The sequence below is a fragment of the Clarias gariepinus genome, chromosome 4 (assembly GCF_024256425.1).
Source record: "Clarias gariepinus isolate MV-2021 ecotype Netherlands chromosome 4, CGAR_prim_01v2, whole genome shotgun sequence".
NCBI lineage: Eukaryota > Metazoa > Chordata > Actinopteri > Siluriformes > Clariidae > Clarias > Clarias gariepinus.
The window spans coordinates 4,708,463-4,730,543 of record NC_071103.1 but is presented as its reverse complement, the minus strand read 5'-3'; the positions used below and the strand labels follow the sequence as shown (position 1 = coordinate 4,730,543).

At 40.9% G+C, this 22,081-nt stretch overlaps 1 protein-coding gene across 2 annotated transcripts; it reads right to left on the bottom strand.

Annotated features, from left to right (window-relative positions):
* Positions 1-162: 162 nt before the first annotated feature.
* wdr90 (WD repeat domain 90) lies at positions 163-21,098 on the bottom strand. Of its 2 annotated transcripts, XM_053495420.1 has the most exons (42): positions 20,848-21,098; positions 19,224-19,315; positions 18,932-19,108; positions 18,533-18,671; positions 18,045-18,215; positions 17,814-17,940; positions 17,519-17,592; positions 17,283-17,383; positions 16,915-17,145; positions 16,744-16,809; positions 16,481-16,549; positions 15,982-16,092; positions 15,739-15,884; positions 15,600-15,657; positions 15,393-15,511; positions 15,133-15,294; positions 14,920-15,050; positions 14,687-14,803; positions 14,367-14,602; positions 13,333-13,478; positions 12,735-12,865; positions 12,515-12,645; positions 11,016-11,177; positions 10,775-10,903; positions 10,514-10,644; positions 10,326-10,393; positions 9,495-9,629; positions 9,166-9,404; positions 8,262-8,364; positions 7,820-7,941; positions 5,678-5,834; positions 5,357-5,547; positions 5,114-5,282; positions 4,842-4,965; positions 4,495-4,666; positions 4,179-4,301; positions 1,793-1,973; positions 1,497-1,627; positions 1,220-1,363; positions 957-1,076; positions 756-840; positions 163-663 (listed from the first exon to the last, which is right to left on the bottom strand). In XM_053495420.1, exons 1-42 carry the CDS (start codon positions 20,858-20,860, stop codon positions 506-508), a joined length of 5,592 nt encoding a protein of 1,863 aa, XP_053351395.1. In that variant the 5' UTR covers positions 20,861-21,098; the 3' UTR covers positions 163-505. The 2 variants fall into 2 exon arrangements, with proteins under 2 accessions (XP_053351395.1, XP_053351396.1); XM_053495421.1 differs by lacking the exons at positions 163-663; positions 756-840; positions 957-1,076; positions 1,220-1,363 and having other exon boundaries at positions 1,554-1,627; positions 1,821-1,973.
* Between the last annotated feature and the right edge of the window lie 983 nt (positions 21,099-22,081).

Genomic DNA, 22,081 nt, shown 5'->3' with positions numbered 1-22,081 from the left:
CTCTCATGCTGTGAGATTGCTTGGTCTCGGTGCGCGTGACTGTGGGTGTTTGCTTAAAAGGGATAAGGAAAAGTAGGTGATAAGTTTAAGGCACATGAGCAGGTTTTTGTTTTCTAAACGTAGATAGAAATAACTACAAAAATGACAGACCATTCTTTTTTCAGACATTTATTTAAAAACATATTAAAGTGTTCGAACATTCTGTGAAGTTAAAACCTCAACTAAACTGCCTCAGAACGCGATCACAAAACACGCACGCTGAGAGGAACAGAATTGGATTTGGTGGATAAAAAGGAATAAAACTAGGAATTAAAAGTTCAGTCTGGGTGAAGTCATGTACTGAGTCTACAATATGTGTTTGTATGTAGTGAGTAAAGATGCAAATGCACTATAATAAATACCATATGTGTGTGTATGTGTGTGTGTTAGCGTTGACCTTTTGTAGTTCAGAAAACACCATTCAGAAGATACCATTGCTGTGTGTGTGTGTGTGTGTGTGTGTCCGTCAGAGGTCTCTAAGGCTCCACAGGAAAACTTCCCCATGCGCTGTAGTAAACAGCTGAGTTCCTGACTGACTGAAGCTGCAGTGCTGAACCGAGTCGCTGTGCCCCGTGAAATCCTGAAAGCGTCCGCTGGAGGAGTCGATCAGCTTTAGGACGCGCTCTGCAACACAAGCACACGTCAAGCGAGGTTACTCAGAGAAGAGACTAGCACTATCATTTAGCAATTCTTTTTTTGATACTGCTGACACTCACGGTTTGATCCGACAGCGAGCAGCTTTCCTCTACAACTCAGACTGAGACACAGAGCCCAGTCAGTGAGAGACACTGTCCTAATCACCTAGCACAAATCGAGACGTACAGTGGTTGGTGCTGAAGACAAAAATCAATCCAAAACTAGCTCTGTATCTCTTTATCTGTGTGTGTGTGTGTGTGTGTGTGTGTGTGTGTGTATACCTGCTTCTTTTTCAGGCAGTAGAAGGTAAGCTCCCTCTGAGCAGCATATCCCGTGTAAACCACTACTCCCCTCTCGGTGGGGCTGAACGCTGCCAGACTGGGCAGCAAGCTTGCTGCGTCCTGATTGGTCAAGGCAGAAAAAACATCAAGTCCGTTTATTGGATGGAAGAACTCACAAACGTCTCAAATCTCCTATCCTGCTATTTAAAAATATTATTATTAATCTGAGAATAAAGACTTGGAAAAGAAGGCGTGGTGGTGACCTGAGGAGGGGCGGGAGCTGGAAACGTCAGCCAGTCCAGGAGCTCGCATTTGTCCTTTGCCCAATCAGATGCCCAGATGCTGACGCGGCGGTCGGCGCTGACGGCCAGCCAGAGCTCGCTGCCCTCCAGACCGTACTCCTTATACTGCAAGACGTGTTTATTGCTCTTTATTAAGTGATCTGTAAACGACTCAGGAAAAATACTTTGTCTCCTAAATATATAAAACTATATCTTCTGTTTATCGTGGTTATCCTGTGAGACTTCTCTCCTCTCTAACCTGTTTGCCAGTGCACTGTATAGTGCTGATCAGCGCCCCCTTGTGGTCATTGATGATGCGTAAGGAGGCTCCTGTCGACGGGTTGCTCACTACAATGACACCGTCTCGTCCTCCTGAAAGCATCACCTGACCTGCAAACAAGCCAAAGGATCAACACACAGGCACACCCACGCACACTCATACACACACTACTCTGTTCTATTTTAAGTTGCTACTACTAAATTAAAATAAGTTTATGTGTATAAACGTCCTGTATTTATATTAGCACTAGCCTGTTGCTGTGGACCTGAGCTCACCGTGGTGTGAGTACTGCAGCGCACTCACGGCGTTGTGGTGAGGCTGCAGTTTGAGCTCCATCTCAGCCGAAGCTACGCTGAAGATCCGCACGGAGCCGTCGCTGTAGCCTCCAGCCACGCGGCCGACTGTGCCGAGCTCGTTCAGTCCTGCTGCTGGGCTCCAGCACACACACTCGCAGCTCTGAAGAAAAACACACTTCACTGTTATAAATGCTCAATCATCGATTCATCAGCAATGTTTCATGAATGATCCATCGGTAGATCTCGCCGATCACAGTTGTGTTCACATTGGCCGATACTGAAAGCCGTGTTTTGATTGGCCAATTATGACAAATGTGTTCTGATTGGTCAGTAACGATAGCTGCTTTCTGATTGGTCAATATTGCCAGCCGTGTTCTAATTGGTCAATAATGACAGCAGTGTTCTGCTTGGTCGACAATGACAACTGTGTTCTGAGTTGTCGATCATGACAGTTGTGTTCTGATTGGCCAATACTGAGAGTTGTGTTTTGATTGGACAATTATGACAATTGTGTTTTGATAGGTCAGTAACGATAGCTGCCTTCTGATTGGTGAATAATGATAGCAGTGTTTTGATTGATCAATAATAAGAGACATGTTTTGATTGGATAATAATAAGAGGCATTTTTGATTGGATAATAATGAGACATGTTTTAATTGGATAATAATGAGAGCTGTGTTTCGATAGGACAATAATGAGAGACGTTTCGATTGGACAATAATGAGAGCTGTGTTTTTATTGGACAATAATGAGAGACATGTTTCGATTGGACAATAATGAGAGCTGTGTTTTTATTGGACAATAATGAGAGCTGTGTTTTTATTGGACAAAAATGAGAGCTGTGTTTTTATTGGACAATTATGACAATTGTGTTTTGATTGGTCAGTAACAATAGCTGCCTTCTGATTGGTGAATAATGATAGCAGTGTTTTGATTGATCAATAATAAGAGATGTTTTGATTGGATAATAATAAGAGGCATTTTTAATTGGATAATAATGAGACATGTTTTGATTGGATAATAATAAGAGCTGTGTTTCGATAGGACAATAATGAGAGACGTTTCGATTGAACAATAATGAGAGCTGTGTTTTGATTGGACAATAATGAGAGACATGTTTTGATTGAACAATAATAAAAGCTGTGTCTTAATTGGACATTAATGAGAGAGATGTTTTGATTGGACAATAATGAGAGATGTTTGGATTGGACAATAATGAAAGCTGTGCTTTGATTGGACAATAATGAGAGCTGTGTTTTTATTGGACAATAATGAGAGCTGTGTTTTGATTCGACAATAATGAGAGACAAATTTTGATTGGACAATAATGAGAGACATGTTTTGATTGAACAATAATAAAAACTGTTTTAATTGGACAATAATGAGAGACATGTTTTGATTGGACAATTATGACAACTGTGTTTTGATTGGACAATAATGAGAGCTGTGTTTTGATTGGACAATAATGAGAGCTGTGTTTTTATTGGACAATAATGAGAGACATGTTTTGATTGGACAATAATGAAAGCTGTGTTTTGATTGGACAGTAATGAGAGCTGTGTTTTTATTGGACAATAATGAGAGACATGTTTTGATTGGACAATAATGAAAGCTGTGTTTTAATTGGACAATAATGAGAGACATGTTTTGATTGGACAATTATGACAACTGTGTTTTGATTGGACAATAATAAAAGCTGTGTTTTAATTGGACAATAATGAGAGCTGTGTTTTGTTTGGACAATAATAACAACTGATAATGAGAGTTTGATGAAAAGCGCTAGGTTTCAATTGGTCTGTAACGACAGGTGTGCCTTGATGGGAGATAATGAGAGCTGTGTTTTTATTGGACAATAATGAGAGCTGTGTTTTGATTCGACAATAATGAGAGACAAATTTTGATTGGACAATAATGAGAGACATGTTTTGATTGAACAATAATAAAAACTGTTTTAATTGGACAATAATGAGAGACATGTTTTGATTGGACAATTATGACAACTGTGTTTTGATTGGACAATAATGAGAGCTGTGTTTTTATTGGACAATAATGAGAGACATGTTTTGATTGGACAATAATGAAAGCTGTGTTTTGATTGGACAGTAATGAGAGCTGTGTTTTTATTGGACAATAATGAGAGACATGTTTTGATTGGACAATTATGACAACTGTGTTTTGATTGGACAATAATAAAAGCTGTGTTTTAATTGGACAATAATGAGAGCTGTGTTTTGTTTGGACAATAATAACAACTGATAATGAGAGTTTGATGAAAAGCGCTAGGTTTCAATTGGTCTGTAACGACAGGTGTGATGGTCGTTGATGGGAGATAATGAGAGCTGTGTTTTGATTGGCTGCATGTTACCTGGTTGAGCACCTGAAACTGGACCAGTAGCTCGTTGCTAGGCAGCGCCCACACTCTCACGCTGCCATCCGCCCCACAGGTGACAAAGTGATGCTCGTCCGGACTGCATACCACACCGTTTACCTACACACACACGTACCCCATCACATCTACATATTGTGTGTGTATGTGACTAAAAAGACAGGTCAACAATACCGATGCACTGCCTATTTTATAAGTTACTTACTTATATAAGTAATTTTTTTAAACTCTATGTGTTTGTATGAATGTGTGTGTGTGTGTGTGTGTGTGTGTGTGTGTGTGTGTGTATATATACCTTGCTCTTGTGGCCACTGATTAAGCGTATACTGGTGTTGTCTGTCCAGTTAATGTACCACAGTGTTCCTGCAGTCGTACCCACAATTCCCATATCCATGACATCATCAAACGCTGCGCTCACCACCGTGCCGTCCAGCACCATCTCCTGCTCCAGGAGCACCTGAGCGTCGCTGATCATCCAATGTGGACAAACAAACAAACCAAAAAAAAAAAAAGGTCAGACATGCTAGCTGTGCTCATATTGTAAACTTTATACTGAATTGAATCAGAATTAAACTTGAGTTAAATTATTATTATTTTTTGCAGTATTTGTCACATATCATTTTTGAATGTTTTAATTTTTACCGGTCCTGGCTTCTTGTTTCAGCGTTCGAAGGTCTGAAATTCTGCGCCGCAGCCACTGACCAGAGTTTCAGCTTCTTACTGTTACTGCCAGTGAGCAGCCGGTCACCGCGACACAGCAGCACACCTTCACATGGAAAACAAACACACAGCAGCAAGGTTTGAGCAAGCAAGGTTCTTACTTCTGTAGTTAAAAAAAGTAAAAAAAACAAAACATCTAGAGATTGTGTGAAAACACGCTGGACCACGTCCAGACCCTGAGACGCTTCTCTAACCGATTTCACCATCGTCAGCCTCCCAGGTCATGAAGCAGCGGCGTGTGCTGCAGTCCCAGACACACACACGCCCACCGTTCGTCCCTGTATACAGGATAAAGTTAGAGCTGTAACAAAGTGACGTGACCTCCGCTTCGCCGATCTCCTTAGGCAAATCCACGGGATGGACCTAAAACACGAAGAACTGAGGTTAGTGTTCCACAGTGTCAGGAGACGTGTGTGGGTGTCAGTGTGTGTGCGTACCTGTAGCTCTGCTTCACGGCCTTGTGTGTGTATGTTGCAGAAAAAGACGACGCCGGAGCCGACGTACGCCAGCTGGCCGGCACTGGCGGGGCAGAACGCTGCCTCGTGCAGTGGGACGCTCGCTCGGATGGAGCTCAACAGCTCAAACGAGCGCGTGCTCCACAGTGCCACCGTCGACTCCTCGAAATCACCTGCACACACCCGATATAATCTCACCAGAGCCCAAGTAGACGCATCACTAACTGTAATTTGAAGATTGTTTTTAATAAATATTAAACGTATACAAATGAGTAGGGCAAGAAGCGATAACATTCGACCCACCTACGGACAGAAAGTACAGGTCGTCTCTGGAGAAAGCCAGACTCTGCACCGAGCCCTTGTGATACAACATGCTGTTTCGGCGTAACCCGTCTTGAACGTTCCAAATACAAATGAGGCTCCTGGACGATGCCCCGCCTCCAGACGCAGAGGCCACTGTCTGGATTAGCATTGTCCACGAATGTTCATGATTACCATTAAGTGTTTATCATATTTATTACACCTAAATGACTCAGATCATTAAATTAGTTTTAATATTATACAAAGATAACCAAAGTAAATAGAAAATGCAGGTTTTAAATAATGATTTAATTTATTAAGAGAAAAAAAAGCTGCCCAAATCTACCTGGCACCCATGTGATTGGAGCTTGAAGCTTTTTTAAAAAAAAACTATTTCTCTTGCCATACAACGGTCTGATTACTGCATGACATGTTGAATCAAGGCTGACAAAGTAAAGCACGCTAAAATACCTAAGAAAGCAACATAATCGGAAGAAAATCAAGAACAGATGAGAAACAAAGCACACCTTTGTGAATGGCACAAAAAAAAAATTAAGGGTTTGTAGCGGCCTAGTCAAAGTCCAGACTTAAATCCGATTGAGATTCTTAAACAGGTTGTTCATGCTTAAAAACCCTCCAGTGTGTCTGAATTAAAAGAATCCTGCATAGAGGGCGTATTCCTAAACAGCAATGTCAAAGACTCATTGGCAGTTTTGACAAAAGCTAGATTGCAGTTGTTGGCACTAAGGGTGGCACAACCAGTCATTAGATTTATGGGGGCAATCACTTTTTTCCATAGGGCCAGGAAGGTTTAGACAGCTTTCTTTTACCTTAATGAATACATTTATTACACTGGAGCCTTGGATTATAAGCATAATTTGTTCAGCAAGTGGGCTTGTATTCCAAAACACTCGTAAACCCAATTTAATTTTCCCATAAGAAATAATGGAAACTCAAAATATTTGTTCCACAGCCCAAAAAAATAAATACATAAAAATAATTATATAAAATAATATAAATATTTAAGTATATTTATATTATTATATTATTATATAAATATATAAATATTATTATACTAATATAAAGTAGAATATAAAATATACGAAATATAAAGTAAAAAAAAAAAAAAATTAACCTGCACTTTACCTTTAAATTAAAGTAAAAATAAGATAAGTGTTTCCGTTTGTGCGCGCAGGCGCTGTGTGTATGTGTGTGTGTGTGTGTGTGTGTGTGTGTGTGAATCTAAAGTAAGTTCCCCTCTTTCTCTTCTCGTCTTACACAGTTACCCTACCTTCACTCTTTTCACACACACACAACAGAAACACTGTTTTATCGTAAAAGTAAATAAGACATTTCTCTAATGACACTCGACTGAGCGACACACTAACGGAATCACTGCTGTAAAGTAAAAATAAAACTAATTAACCTGCACTTTACCTTTAAAAAGAATCGCGACAGAGCAGTGTTTCTGTGTAGAGCAGAGGGCAAGAGTGTGTGTGTGTGTCTGTGAAGGCAAATGGAGGAGGGGTCTGTGTGTGTGTGCGTGTGTGCATGTGGCACGGTGTCCAGTGATGCGCGCACAAAGACACAAAGAGCGAGCTGAGCCTTGAGCAGACAAAATGGATCTTTAACCTGTCTAATTAGACTTGCTTTTGCTTTACACGCACGCTGTACACACACGCATACAGACACAAAATAAAATATGTTTTACACACACACATGTGGTCACAGTGTTATAGTGAACAGTACACGCACGCACGGATGTTGATTATACCAGTAAGAGACGCGCACTAAGAGCGGGAGAGACGATTACCCACAATTCCGCAGAGCAAGAGAGAGACAAACCGTTGACTCAGTTGTGATCACTTGACGTGGGCAGCAAAACAAGAAGCGCATGCGTGATACATGATATTCGTAAACCAAGACTTGTTCGTTTTCCAAGTAAAAATTTATAAATAAATTTTTTGCTTGTCTTGCGGAACACTTGCAAACCGAGGTTTTACTGTATTTAAAAACTGCATTTTGTTTAGACTCTGGTTATCTTTGTGTAATATTAAAATTTGTTTAATGATCTGAATCATGTATGACAAAAAAAAAACTAAAACAGAAAGGCGGCAGTGTATTTTGGCCTGTGAAGAGCAGTACCTGTGCATCGTGTGTCACAGCGAGGGTTGAGATCTCCTCGCTGTGGCCGAGCCAGTGTTTCTGAGAACCATTGCGGAGATTCTCCACCACAACCACACACCCACAGGAATACGCAAACAGACCTGGAGGAGCACAAACACACAGTGTTCTGCTCAAATGCAGCTTAAACAAGCTTCAGGAAAGTTTTTTTTTTTTTTTTTTGCAAAAAAAGGTTATATTGCGTTATCATGCTCACAAGACATATTCAAGGTGGTGGATGTTGCATCTCGTTGTTCTGGGTAGGTTTTAAGTTATATCTTAAGCCCAAGTAAAACACGGTAAATTCAAATGTAAAGAAAATAATTCTGTAGCGTGTTAGCTGAATTAGTGCCACTGTCTATTAAAGCTTAAAATTGATCCTTGCAGCACATTCACATGGTATGATCAGATACTCAGTCTTCACCTGTGTCTGGGTTCCAGACTATGTTGCTTCGCCCATTGCCATTGTAACCAATCACAGCTTTGAGGCGAAGACCTTCCTGTCCTGGAGGTGGAGTTACAGCATTCTAAAAAAAAGACAAGAAAGTGATTGTGTCAGTCACTGGGTGATTCACTGAATCAGTGAGTCAGACACTTAGTTATTAATATATATACTATTTTCTAGAACACTGTGACCACGTGTGTGTGTGTGTGTAAAACATATTTTATTTTGTGTCCGTATGCGCGTATACAGTGCGCGTGATAAATAAAGCAAAAGCAAGTCTTATTAGAGAAGTTAAAGATCCATTTTCTCTCTCTGGTCAAGGCTCAGCCTGCTCTTTGTGTCTGTGTGCATGCGCGTCATTGGACACCATGCCCCACACACACACAAATAGAGAAATTTCTTGTTTATTTTTCCGATAGAACAGTGTTTTTATTGCGTGCACGCGTGTGTGTAAAAAGAGTGGCAGAAGGGTAACTGTGTAAGTCAAGAAGGGGGAAAGGGGCGCTTACTTCAGATTTACACACACACAGCGCCTGCGCACACAAATGAACACTTATCTGTTGGGATTTTTTACTTTTTTTTAAAGGTAAAGTGGCGGTTAATTTGTTTTACTTTTTACTTAATATTGTGTGTTAATTATTTTTATGTATTTATTTTTTTGGGCTGTGGAACGGATAATTTGAGTTTCCATTATTTCTTATGGGGAAATTTGAATTTGGAATACGAGCCCACTTCCAGAACAAATTATGCTCGTAATCCAAGGTTCCACTGTACTTCTTTTATGTTCTGATGTTATTTCATTAACACTTAATGAATATTTGATTACATTTTATTATTTTATAGTCAAAAAGATTAAGATAATGAAAATTTTAAAAATGTGTACCAGGTCAAGTGCAGACGTTTTGTAACAAGTCGTAAAGTGTTTGTAACAGTCTGGACGGATCGGCTTGTCCTGCTCTCCATTCTCCTCCCCTGTGATCTGACTAAATGCAGCAGTAACAGATTTTGTAGCCCCGCCCCTTTCCGTGACTCGCAGGAATGAAACTTGTCTAGGAGCAGGGGAACGGCCAAGGCCGGTTTGCACCTCCGCAGTGTGATCAGTGACCGACAGGAAAGATGAATCTGACCCAGAAAAAAGACAAGTGCCCCAATAAATACATGTATAACATGACTCATAAACACAGCTAATGTGGAGAAAAGCAGCCCACTTACCCTCAGGCCTCGTCTTCTCTCTGGAGATCATATCTAAAACGGGCGGAGGCGAAGAGGGAAGAGGCGCTGCCTTTCGAGGAATCCCACCGGACAAAAACTCTCCGTTAAACTCCAAATCGTTGTGTTTCACAGCCACTAAAGGAGAATGAGACACCGAGTTATGTAAGTGTGAGTGAATCTGAAAGAGTCAGGTGACTGAGTCATGTTAGTGTCAGCGAGCTGTATGAGGAGTCGAGTAAGTGAGTCACAGGAGTGCGAGTCAATCAGGTCAGTGTGACCGAGTCCGGAAAAGCATTTTATTAGGTCAGTGATTGTGTCGTTTCTTTAACTTTCTTGTCTTGTTCGTTACTCAGTAGAGAAGGGTTTAATAATGAACACATGGTAAAGCTTGCTCTTATAGGAAAACTAGATGTGCCTGCAATTAAAAAAAAAAAAGGAAAAAAAAATTTTACATTGCCGTCTGTTTAATTTTGAGAAGAACTAACGATTTTTTCAAGTTTAATTGTTTTGTGATATGAGGGCGTTTTCCTGTGGCACGGTGGCTTAGTGGTTAGCCTTGCACGCTCAGGGTCCGATTTCGATTCCTGGCCAGGTTCGATTACCACCTCTGTGTGCATGGAGTTTGCATGTTCTCTTTATGTTTGGTGGGTACACTGGTTTCTCTCCAATCCAAAGACATGCAGTCTTTTTTGGCATTTCCAAATAGCCCGTGGTCTGTAAATGAGTGTCCCATCAAATGAGAGTCACCCAACAAATGTTTTTCTTTCATTCTTACTTGCATTGTAAAAACTTTAAACAGCTATCCCGTCACTATCCTTGCTGAATATTTACCTGATTTGGGAGGAGAGCTTCGTGGGTTTATCCCGGCTCTAGGAGGAGAGATGGCGCATACTGGTGATCTGAGGCGGATAAATAAAGAGAAAGAGAGAGAGAGAGATAAATTAAGATGGAAAAAAACAACAAAATGATACAAGAAAAATAACAAGATCATACATATTTTAATAGTGGAGGGAGCGTACCTGGAGGAAGGCACTACCTGTGAATGAGCCAGAAAGTCCCAGAAAAAAATGGCGTCGCCCACGGAAACCACGCTCATCTGGTCAGGAGTGAAGCTCACCTGTCTAATGGGCTCAGAGTGACCGATGAATACCTGTTACATACACACACGCACACTTTACCTCTTCTACCAGGTGCTGCAGGATATACCACAATTATTATTATTGGCAACACACACACACACACACACACACACACACACACACACACACAGAGCCACACACCTGCGACTTGATGTCAAGCTTCATGTTGTAGTCCCAGACCTTGACCGTGTTGTGTCCAGCAGTGAGCAGGTAGCGTCCGTCTTCACTGACAGACAAAGACGAGCACTGATCCTTGTGCACTTCAGATACCTATACACATATATACATATACATGGATATTCTCTAGGCATGATAATGGCGTACTGAGAGAGGAAAAAAAATCAAAGAAAGAAAAATACAAGCACTGTGAAGCATCTCTTACCTCTCTGAGCAGCCTTCCCGTGTTACTGTTGAGCCACAGGATTTTATTGGCCGAAGTGGTGACGAGCAGGTGGGACAGGGAGGACGCGGAGAAACACACCTTTAACGCCGAATCCAGCGTCGTGCTCTCAACATCTGATACGCTCACATCGACACGGAGTAACTGGAATACATAATATTATACATAACACTATATTAGTTACACCCCGAAAAAATTGGGGACGTTTTTTAAAAACTTAATTTTTTTTATTTGAATAAAATTATAACTAAAAGACTTTCAAATCATGTGAGCCAATATTTTATTCACAACAGAACACAGAAAACATAAATGTTTAAACTGAGAAATTTTTAACTCTTATTCACAAAATGAGCTCATTTTAAAGTTGGAACGGGCAGCAAAGGATTGAAAAAGCAAAGAATTTTGTAAAGATTCAGCCAAGTTAATTGACACCAGGTCTGTAACATGATTAAATATAAAAAGAATGTCCTAGAAAGGGAAAGCCTCTTAAAAGTAAAGATGGGCAGAGGCTCTCCAATCTGGAAGAGTGTGTAAAAAGATTGTGTAATACTTTAAAAACCACGTTCCTTAATGTCAACTTGCGAAGGCTTTGTAAACCTCAGGAAGATCTATAGTGCATACAGTAACATCATCAAAAGATTCAAAGCAACTGGAGAAATCTCTGTGCGTAAGAGACAAGGCCAAAGACCTTTGCCATCTCCTCAGACGACACAGCATCACTCATCGGCGTGATTGTGTCGTTGACATTACTAAATGGGCCCAGGAATACTTCCAGAAACCACCATGCCATCTGCAGATTCCAACTAAAGCTCTATCATGCAAAAGGGAGCCATTCATAAACATGGTCCAGATGACCTGTCGTGTCCTCTGGGCCAAGGCTCATTTAAAATGGACTGTTTAAAGTAGAAAAGTTTCTATGGTCAGACTAGTCATGCAGCTATTACAACAGTATGGCCTCATAGCAGAAGAGTCCGGGTGTGAATTGATCTTTCACCTATAGAAAAAAATTTGACCACAAACCCTTCAGCAACTGGAAGAGCAAGAATGGGACCAAATTCCAACACCAAAACTCCAGAAACTCATAACCTCTATGCCCAGATTCCTTCAAACTGTTTTTTTTTTTTTTTTTTTAAAAAAGATGCTATACCATGGTAAACATCCCAACTTTTCTAAAACCCGTGGCAGGCATCAAATTTGAAATAAGCTCATTTCGTGCATAAAATTGTAAAATTTCTCAGTTTAAACATTTGTTATGTTCTCTGTGTTCTACGGAGGAAATATTGGCTCATGTGTTTTGAAAGTCTTTTAGTTATCATTTTATTTAAATGTTAAAAACTTTACAACTTTTCCAGAATTCGGGTTGTAAAACAAAGGATAATAAACACCGCCTATGGTGGTTGGACTTGTAAAAAAGGTGCCTCTCAAGGGTAAATGCTATGACCTCCTATTTTTTCAGTTTTGTAATTAATAGTTAGACGTACCTTGTCAAGAGAACGTGCTTCCGTGATGGTTACTATATATTCTGTGGGACCGACAAATGCTAGGCGTTTACTATCTGGACTCACAGCCAAAGCATCCGGGCCACGATCTGTACCTTGCACAATCATGTTACCTTGACAACAGGAAGGAGACAATGAATTTTACTTATATACGTTCACGACCTCATCGAAGGAAATGGCATGCTGGCTGAGGAGGACTAACCTAGCACGCGGAGGACGCCATATTCCGTTTGGGAAGCATTGTAGAGGGCGAGGTATCCCAGAGAGCCGGCGCTATACAGATGCTCACCATCTGGAGAAAACACCAAACCGACCACTGCACCCCGGTGCTGTCTAAAACAATGTAAAACAATGTAAGTTTACTGAGCATAATCAGCAAAAGATTCAGAAAAAGACTGAGGAAAAAAAGATTCACAAGAAACAAAATAATTTAGAAAAAGATTAATAAAAAAAAATCCTACAAAGACACATAGGAATATTCATGAAATTAAAACACAATATGATTCAGAGAATGATTTGAAATACTTATATGAAGATCCATCAGAAGAGCTAAATGAAGATTCATAAGAATATTTATAGGAGAATTTAAAAGGTTCTTAGGGAAGACGTTTTTATAAAAACTTTCATGAAGAGTCAATGAAGATTCACTGGAAAATTAAAAACCTTCATAAGAAGTTTCATAAGGAAAGTTTTTTAAGATTTATAAAAAGTCAACAAAATGTAAAACAGAACTCATAAGCGAATTCAGATGATTCAGAAAAAAAAAAGATTAGTTAAAAGATTTAAAAGAGTGGGTGTACCTGTGTTCAGCTAGTAAGTTGGATGTAGCGATGTCAAACACTCTGACGGTCCCAGAGCTGGAACCACAAGCGAAGATGTGCATGCTGGGATGGAAGGCCACTGAGGTCGGGGCGTCATTATGATCATCAGATACGAAGTCGTACAGCTACACAGAGAAAGACGAAAAAAAAAACTTTGTCATTTTCTTTAACTTGCATTGACTTTCAGGATCAGAGTCAGTGGGTCGCCCAAGTATATTTACCCACCCCCCCCCTTTAAAAAAAGAGAATTCGAGAGAATGATGCAATCTGTGATCGATTAACTAGTAGCGGACAGTTGCCTCTTGCACTACCGCTCCTGCTCTTCTTTAAAAAAAAAAAAAACATCCTTCATGATTAAAACTGCTTATACAGTACGGACGTCCTGCCGGTGTGTTTGGACGAAGGAGGCTCCAGTTATCACACTCTGCATTTGGGTTTTCTGTATTTTCTCAGTTGTAAGTTATTAATACTATTAAAACGCATAAATTGTACTGCTACCTGGATACGAGAATGACGTCAAGAAAATGTAAAACTTTTTCCTCACAAAATGCATTTATCATCATTTTTTTGTCACAGAAACAACCATAAAAACACATGATCTTATGAATCAGTGCTATTTCTTTGCCTTTTAGTCATGTTTGTATAATTGGTTAAAATGAAATAAAATTCAGTTCACCATATTTCCTAGGTTGTACTGAAAAAATAAATGGTGTCACACATTTATTATTACATAGTAATGCAAAAGAAAAATAATAATAGTAATGCGCTGGTCTTTAAGGGCTACGTGCCGTAGACTAACTAAAGCGTGTTTAGTTCTTAATTTTTTCCACTGCGTCTTACTCGTTTTTTGGAAATGTGAAATCAAAAGAAATATCAAATAAATCAAAATATTGCGTTAAAGCTCATGTGTAGTTGTTGTTTGTTGTATGTACAGTAGTAGACCACAATTGTGCTCAATTTCTCCACCGCAAGTATAGTTTCACACACTGTCTATATAACGGAAGGAAGCGGACCTGCTGGGTGGAGTCCACGTCCCAGATACGGACGGTGCCGTCACAGGACGCCGTGGTGATCTGGCGCCGTGTCCCGTCCACGCTGAAGCCCAACACTGTGTCCGTGTGTGACCTCATCAGCGTGCGGTAACCACGACTACTGACGTCCAGATAGCCAAGGTTTCCCGTTTTGGTGGCCGCCAGGACGCTCAGACCGTCGGAAGATACGTGCACCAGACTGACTGGACCTTCATGTTCTACACACAAAACAAATCCTGAAATGTTAATTTTTACGGAAGTTAAATGCGTGTCTACGTAAGAGACGGATAGCTTATACTGACCCGCCTCCAGAAAGACGGAGGAGAAGTCGAGAGGCCAGAGACGCAGGAAGCCGTCCTCTGAGCCTGTCACACAGAACGCGCTGCACACACTGATACTGTTTACTGCAATACCCGGCCCTAAAACACACAACCACACACACACACACATCCTTGTAAGACCTTTCATTGACATTATGTAGGAATTCATACCATAACATACTGTATAACTTATTAAACCTGCGTGACTATCGCACCTGTACTGAAGGTCTGCTTGTCTCTGCTGTGGGTGTGGCTTTGCTGAGAAGGGAGGAGCCTCCTGACGTTCTGAATCGTCACTGAGACGTAGTCAATTTCCAGGATGTGGCCACTTTTACTGCTGACAAACCTGCGTAACAAACACACACTAATCACCACACGCTCGTTCCGATAAAAACAGTGTTGGTGCCTGTGTGATCGTACGTCCTTACAGTGTGCGCTCGTCCGGGTGTCGTCCCGGAGTGTGTGTCTGCTCGAACGCAAGGTCGGTAAACTCCAGGCTGTGGTACTGTCCCAGGTTAACGGGGCACGAGCGCAGAGTGTGGCCGCGCACGCGCCACAAGCGCACGTTACCCGCGCCGCAAGACACCATGCTACAGTACACAACACAAAACGTGAATAGCTCTCTAGACATTTCTCACAGAGTGCGTTTATCTAAAAGTTGTGTGTGTTGAATAGAGAGTGTTTGTACCGTGTGTCATCGAAGAAGGTGATCTTCATGGTCTGGACGTCGACGTCTGTGTGAGCTTTAGCCAGAACCGAGACGACACCTCCTTTCAGAACTCGCTGTGTGTTCCATAACACAACTGTCTACAAGGACACACGCACGAAAACACTCACAAAAACTCAACTGAAAAAAAAAACAGTGTTTATTAGTTTGATGTGAAGTGGCACTTACAGTTTTGTTATGGCTGTCTTTGCCCACTCCGCACAGAACCTCACCACTGGAGGACAAACTAGACACAACAACACGACATGTTCCTGTAAGCTCAAGACAAACAAGATTGTCCAGTGCGAGTGTGTGTGTGTCTGAGTACCTGAGCGAGTGCAGAGAGTGTGTCTGCGGTTTGATAACGGTCAGCGCGTCTCCCTTGTCGTAGCTCCAGAGCCGGACCAGGCTGTGTGTTCCTGTCTGAGCCGACGCCAAGAGAGACGAGCTGGAGTTCAGAGTCAGGGCCGTCACCTGAGACACACAGTGTAAGAATTACCCGCTCACACACATCTGTCTCACACGCAAACACATTTTACACTGTACGTGCGTTTGAGGAGCTGTTACACACTTTATCAGTGTGGCCGATAAAAAAGCGCTGATGACCAGATGAGACCTTCATGCTGACGATGATGGCGTGACACGGATACACGACCTCTTCTCCGTCACAAGCCCACACGGCCTGAGAGAGACAGAGACAGAGAGAGAAAGGGGCAGAAATGAATACAAAGAGTACAAATGTACAAAGTAATCATCACTGCCTAACTATTTATAATGAAACAAATATTACTGCTAATATAAACATCCGAATGTGTCAGTCTAGTGCTCGCCCGATCATCTGGAGATCGCTGGGTCGATTCCCGGGTGATGCTATAGCGTCACCTATATGGAGACTTAGAGTGAGCTGATTCGCCAAGCTCTCTCAGCGTGGTGGGATGGGAGGCAAAACTTCAATCACTGACAAGTACAGTAGTAGCCTTAATGTGGGAGACCCTTAGTGATGAGTGGGAAATAGATGCGACTAAATTAGGGAGAAAATCAGAAAAAAAAAAAAAGACTGTCTGACTTACACATCTCACTGTTGCTCCACCAAAGCCAATGATTCTGTTCAGCTTCAGTATAGGGTCAGGGTGCAGCCTCTGCTTACACACACACACACACACACACACACACACACACACACACACTTATTTTTACTTCAACATCAAAATCAGCCATACATCATTTCATCCAACATTGATACTCCATCATTTATATATATTTAATAAAAAAAGTCTATGCAAATCTTGTATTTAATTATTTTTAAGAATTTCCTCAAAGTGGTGCATCTCACACTTTGCTGCTTGGCTGCTTTGGTTGAAGGCAGAGGAAGAGGACGAGGAACAGCTGCGTTGACCACCTAAACACGAAACACACTCACTTTTTCTTTTTTTGCACTTTCAGTACAAAAACAAAAGGTAACCACAAACATAGACACATTTATGAGGTCTATGAGGTCACTCACTGCCACTTCATCGCTGTCTGACGAACGGGCGCTGATGTCATCGTCCTTATAGTGAGCGTACACGTGCACGCTGTCTCCTTCATCACACACGACCCTGCCGCCCTCCTCCTCCTCCTCTTCCTCGATCCATGACCTATGACCTGTAAGTCTGGGGTTGCCTATTGTCTCGGAAGACGCTGTGGACAGCTCGGGCAGGCTGGAGGTGTGCAACAGTGTGCACTGCGTAGCGCTCTATATAAATACACACAACAGGACACAAACAGCTTCGGTTTTTGCTAGTTTTTTTTATCATATCACATGGCATGGCATGATATAATTAGTTTCTGAGAACCGGTGAAATATCAACAGGAAGTGAAGTCAAGACTGACAGGCTTGGGTGTGGTGATGTGTTGAGTGGGGGAGACGCGGGTCTGCACTGGGTTGCCGACGCCCACACTGCAGCTCTCTTGTCTTTTGTCCTCAAGGGGTTCTTCAGACAGAGAGAGAGAGAGAGTGAGAGAGAGAGAGAGAAACTTAGGTCATAACAGAATATCATAACATAAATACTAATAATATATAATGTATGTATAGACACATCAGAAGTACGTGTGCACATTTAACTCACGTGGTGTTGAGGCTTCAATGCTTTGTCCCTCCTGAATGGAGAAAAATGGTGTCTTTGCACCGTCAGATGGAAATCTAGAAAACATTTATAATGGAATATCTACTTTTCTGTCTGTGTATTTTTTCCCCCTAACATGACATCTTCAAATAAAGAAAGGCTGGAAAGGTAACAACTGCTATATCACGAAGGGACATGAAGAAAGCTGTTCCCTCACATGAAGCATGTGCGGGACAAATACTAACGATCATTAACGCTTCTCGGGGTCTTATTGCTGAGCAAAGGGTGTGCGGCATACCTGATGTAGTCGTACAGCTGGTGCCAGTTGCCGCCTTTCGGCACAGGAAAGCACATGTCTCTGGGCATAGGGGACGTGCCCTCAGGCAGCACCATGCCCATCTGGCGAACTTCCGAAAATGACAGACCTGCATCCACATAGCATGAGAGCATAAGAGTAAAACATTAGGACAAAACTCCATGTAATGTATAGTATTGTGTATTGAATTTAACATGAATATGAACAATGTACCAGGGTCCAGAAGCAGGTCGCTGGTGACCAGATTTTTGACGGTGATGTTGGCGCACAGTTTGACGCTCTTTAAGTGGCTGTGTGTTCTGTTCACGTAGACTGAAAGCACGTAATGCAGGTCTATCATCAGGCATGTCCAGCGCACACCTACTGGGGCTGGACCGACCAGACCTTAAACAAAGACAGCTATGTGAGCTATTGATGTACTATAAGGAGCTATTATCTTCTGGATACATATGAGGCAAGGACCCCGCCGAGAGTACATACCGAACAAGAGCCTAATATGTATAACAAGTGACTTTAAAATAAAAAAAGTGATCCTTGTTTTTGCCTTACAATCAGCCTGTAACATTTTTGGCGAGCCAGCCAGGAGTGTCAGCCCTTTGCTATGATGTTTCGTTAGGCTTCGTTATGAAACCCGCTTAGTCTGTTTCCTGGGAAGTTAAACACCTAGTGTATATATAATGTTATGTTTAGCGTGCGTGTACCGTGTTTGGTGGTCTTTGCTGTGCTCTCGTACAAAGACCCGGGTGCAGCAGCACACAGGAAAGGGAACTGCAGCCATGTCGCTGTGGATTTAAACTCCTTGAACATGCTGGAGAATGACACACGAATCACATGACTCTCCTGATAAATAGATAGAGAGATAGATAGATAGATAGATAGATAGATAGATAGATAGATCATTCTCTGACAATATCTTCAGTCAATTATGATTCTTAAATGTAATTTTAAGATAATATCCATATACTGACGGTAACCACAGCAACACACATTTAAGGTTTGGAAGTATAATTATTATTAAAGTTTAAACAGAAATCAGAAAACGTTCAAACAGATATCTGCATGAAAATCCTCCTCATGTGTCTTACTCTCAAAGCACTTACCTCAGCAGCTACATCCAGGTGCACTATGAAGTGTTTATTGGGACAAGGTCTGAAGAGCAGGTACAGGTAGCGGCCCGTGAGGCCCAGAGACTGGCCGCTGGTTTTGGGAATCAGGATGTAGTTGCTGGCCGGAACTGAACCACGGATGCGGAACACGGTGCACTTGAGTGTTTTGTCCTACCATGACAAGATTTTAAAAAAAAAGGGAATGGAGCTATCAGTGCCCGATATATTTCTTTATTTTCTAAGAACAAATTTTAATTGTTGAGGATGAGGGTTTTTTTTTTTTTACCATACACGTTGTAACATCTCCTTCTTTCCTGGCCTTCCTCCATTCGTCCAGCTTTATATGCTTAAACACGTTTACATAAGGATGCTGCCACACTGGGGCGAAAAATAATACACTATAATAACAATATTTATTTTTCTAAGCATCAGGTAAAAACACAATGCAATCGTGTGGGATTGGGGTGGTTTCACGTAACATATGGTTAAAAGTATTATTTGTACATGTGTGCCTGAGGGCTAAAAAGGTTTAATGATTCATTGAAAGTTCCTTATAAAATACGTTTTATCACTTAAAAACCAAATGCAGCATTTAAAAAACTTCAAATACAAGCGTTTATCATTTAACTTATTAAATTAAGCAAAAAAAAAAAAAAAAAAACCTATATTACTAAACCACAATTATCTCAGTTATGTCAGGTGTTATAATTATTATTTCTAAATAAACTTAGCAAATAATTTACCCCTACCACACGGGTTGAAAATGTGTACATAGTTCAGTGTGCACCACCTGTAAGATTATAAAGAAACGGCAAAGTTTTTCCGCCTCAAATCCTTCACAACTGAATCTATTGTTTCGTCTTATCCGTAGTGCTTAGTCTATCTGCTTTGTGTTAGATCATAGACTAAATAATCCACCATAACTTCGGTGACTTTGGTAGGAAGTTAACAGTCAGCTCAGCAGTTAAAGCATTGGACTACAGTTCGGAAGGTCCCAGGTTCAAATCCCATGATCACCAAGATGTCCCTGTTGGGCCCTTGAGGAAGGCCTTAAACCCTCAACTACTGAGATGTATAATGAGATAAAAAAAAAAAGTCTGAAATGATTCAGTTATGTATAGCGAGTCTTTTGTGTGGTGATTAACATATCGCACCAAAAATAAAGAATTTTTTTTTACATTTATAATAGAGATGAACCGGTCGATCAGCCAGTGACCAGAATTGTCTGGTTTTCAGTTTGATCAGCCCCAGATATAACTGATTTTGTACCGGGTGCAGAGGCTTCCGAGTGCTGCAAACGTATTTTTAAGGTATTACATTATCAAAAATCGTTTTAAAAGCCTCCTATCAGCCTTTTTCTCCAAACTCTGTAAGAAATTAGGGTTAAACACACTCATTACACATGCTTACACCAGTCTCAAAACACTGCCAGCGCAAATAAATCGGCGTTTAAGGGGGTAAAACGTCACCATTTCTTTACAATCCTACAGATAATAGTGAGAAAACTAATGTTATAAGGAACGGGCTACATTTAATTACTCATGAACAAAATCATGAAAAGAATGTAATATCGAATTGGGATATTTGTAAAATCGTGATTATTATATAGAAACGCAACTTTAATCAAATTAGCGCAGAGGTATCGTGATAATACTGTATCAGTTGGTCCCTGGTGAATCCCATTCCCAATCAGAATAGGTGTGTGAGTGGGTGTGTGGTTGGCATGGCAACACATTCAATATCTCTTTTGTGAAGCATTTCGTATATTTAACACTGAAATACTGTTCAGTTATTTAAACCTTAAATCTCTTGATTGGAAAAAACAAACAAGACATTAAAGGGCATGAACTCCAGTGTGTGTGTGTGTGTGTGTGTGTGTGAGAGAGAGAGAGAGAGAGAGAGAGACTTACCTTTAGAAGCCATTATTAATCCCTGACTCACACATCACCTGTTGACCTGCTGCTCTACACTACTAGCCCTCTAGCTAGCTACAGCATCCATTAAAAAACTACTTTACTCCTCAACGACGTCCATTTAAAATCCATAAAGCCCTAACAATCAGTAACTCCCGACTAATAAAACAGAAAGTGCTTGTTTAATAACTTTAAAGCCCGTTAGGTGATGTTCGCGGTTGTCAGGCGCCTGTTGTTGACAAATCAACTTCTCCCGCTGCAGCCGCCGCCGCTCAATGACGTCATGACGTAAAAACGTCAAACCGGAAATGTCCCCCGTAGTAGTGTAGTTTAAAGTAACGGGTAATGTAGTTCAATAGGAATAACGGGCCATAGTAAATTAGAAAATAGTAAAAATAGCTCATAGAGAATAGTGAAATACGGGCGTTAATCAATGTGAACAAATTTAGGATTGGTAGCTGATGAGAAAAAGTAAAAAAAAAAAAAGGAAGTAAAAAAAATTAAGCCCATAAAAGAAAAACATTATTTAATACATACTTTAATTAAAGTCAAGTCTTATAAAAGTTTAAATTGGCTGAGGTATTTTAATTAAATTCACTCGGAGGAAACCCACCAAGCATGAGGAGAACATGTAAACTCCACGCACACAGACCCGAGGCGCAAGTTTACAGTGCCGACCGGCTTAGTAGGAATTCTAAAGATTGTAATATTTGTAATTATAAATCCTCAAGACAAACATTAAAAAAATGACCCCTGGTAATATTAAACCTCTGTTGGCTCTACTGTCTCCCCAGGCACTGCTGTGCTGGTGTGAACGTGTTACATTAGTTCATCTGTAACTGCGGCGTGATTGCTTTAGGGTCTGCGGGTGTACCTGAACCCTAAAGAACTCACAGAAGAGCATAAACAAAAGCATTTGGAATATTTGCAAAAACAATTTGAACCTGGATACTCTAAGGATGATGACAGTTTCTTAAAGAGAATCATTACTGGTTATGAGACACGGACTCGTCACTACAAGCCTGAGAGTAAACGGCAGTTTGGGACAGAAACATCCTCAATCGCTGTCCAAGAAAAAGTTCAAAAGTCAAACATCAGCTAGGAAATTCAACAGACAGATGACAGTTTTCTGGAATTTTTAAGGGCCATTATTGGAACATTATCAGGAAAAAGATTCAACAATCAACAGTGCTTGTTACAGTGAGACGCTTATTGAAGAGCTGAAGACAAA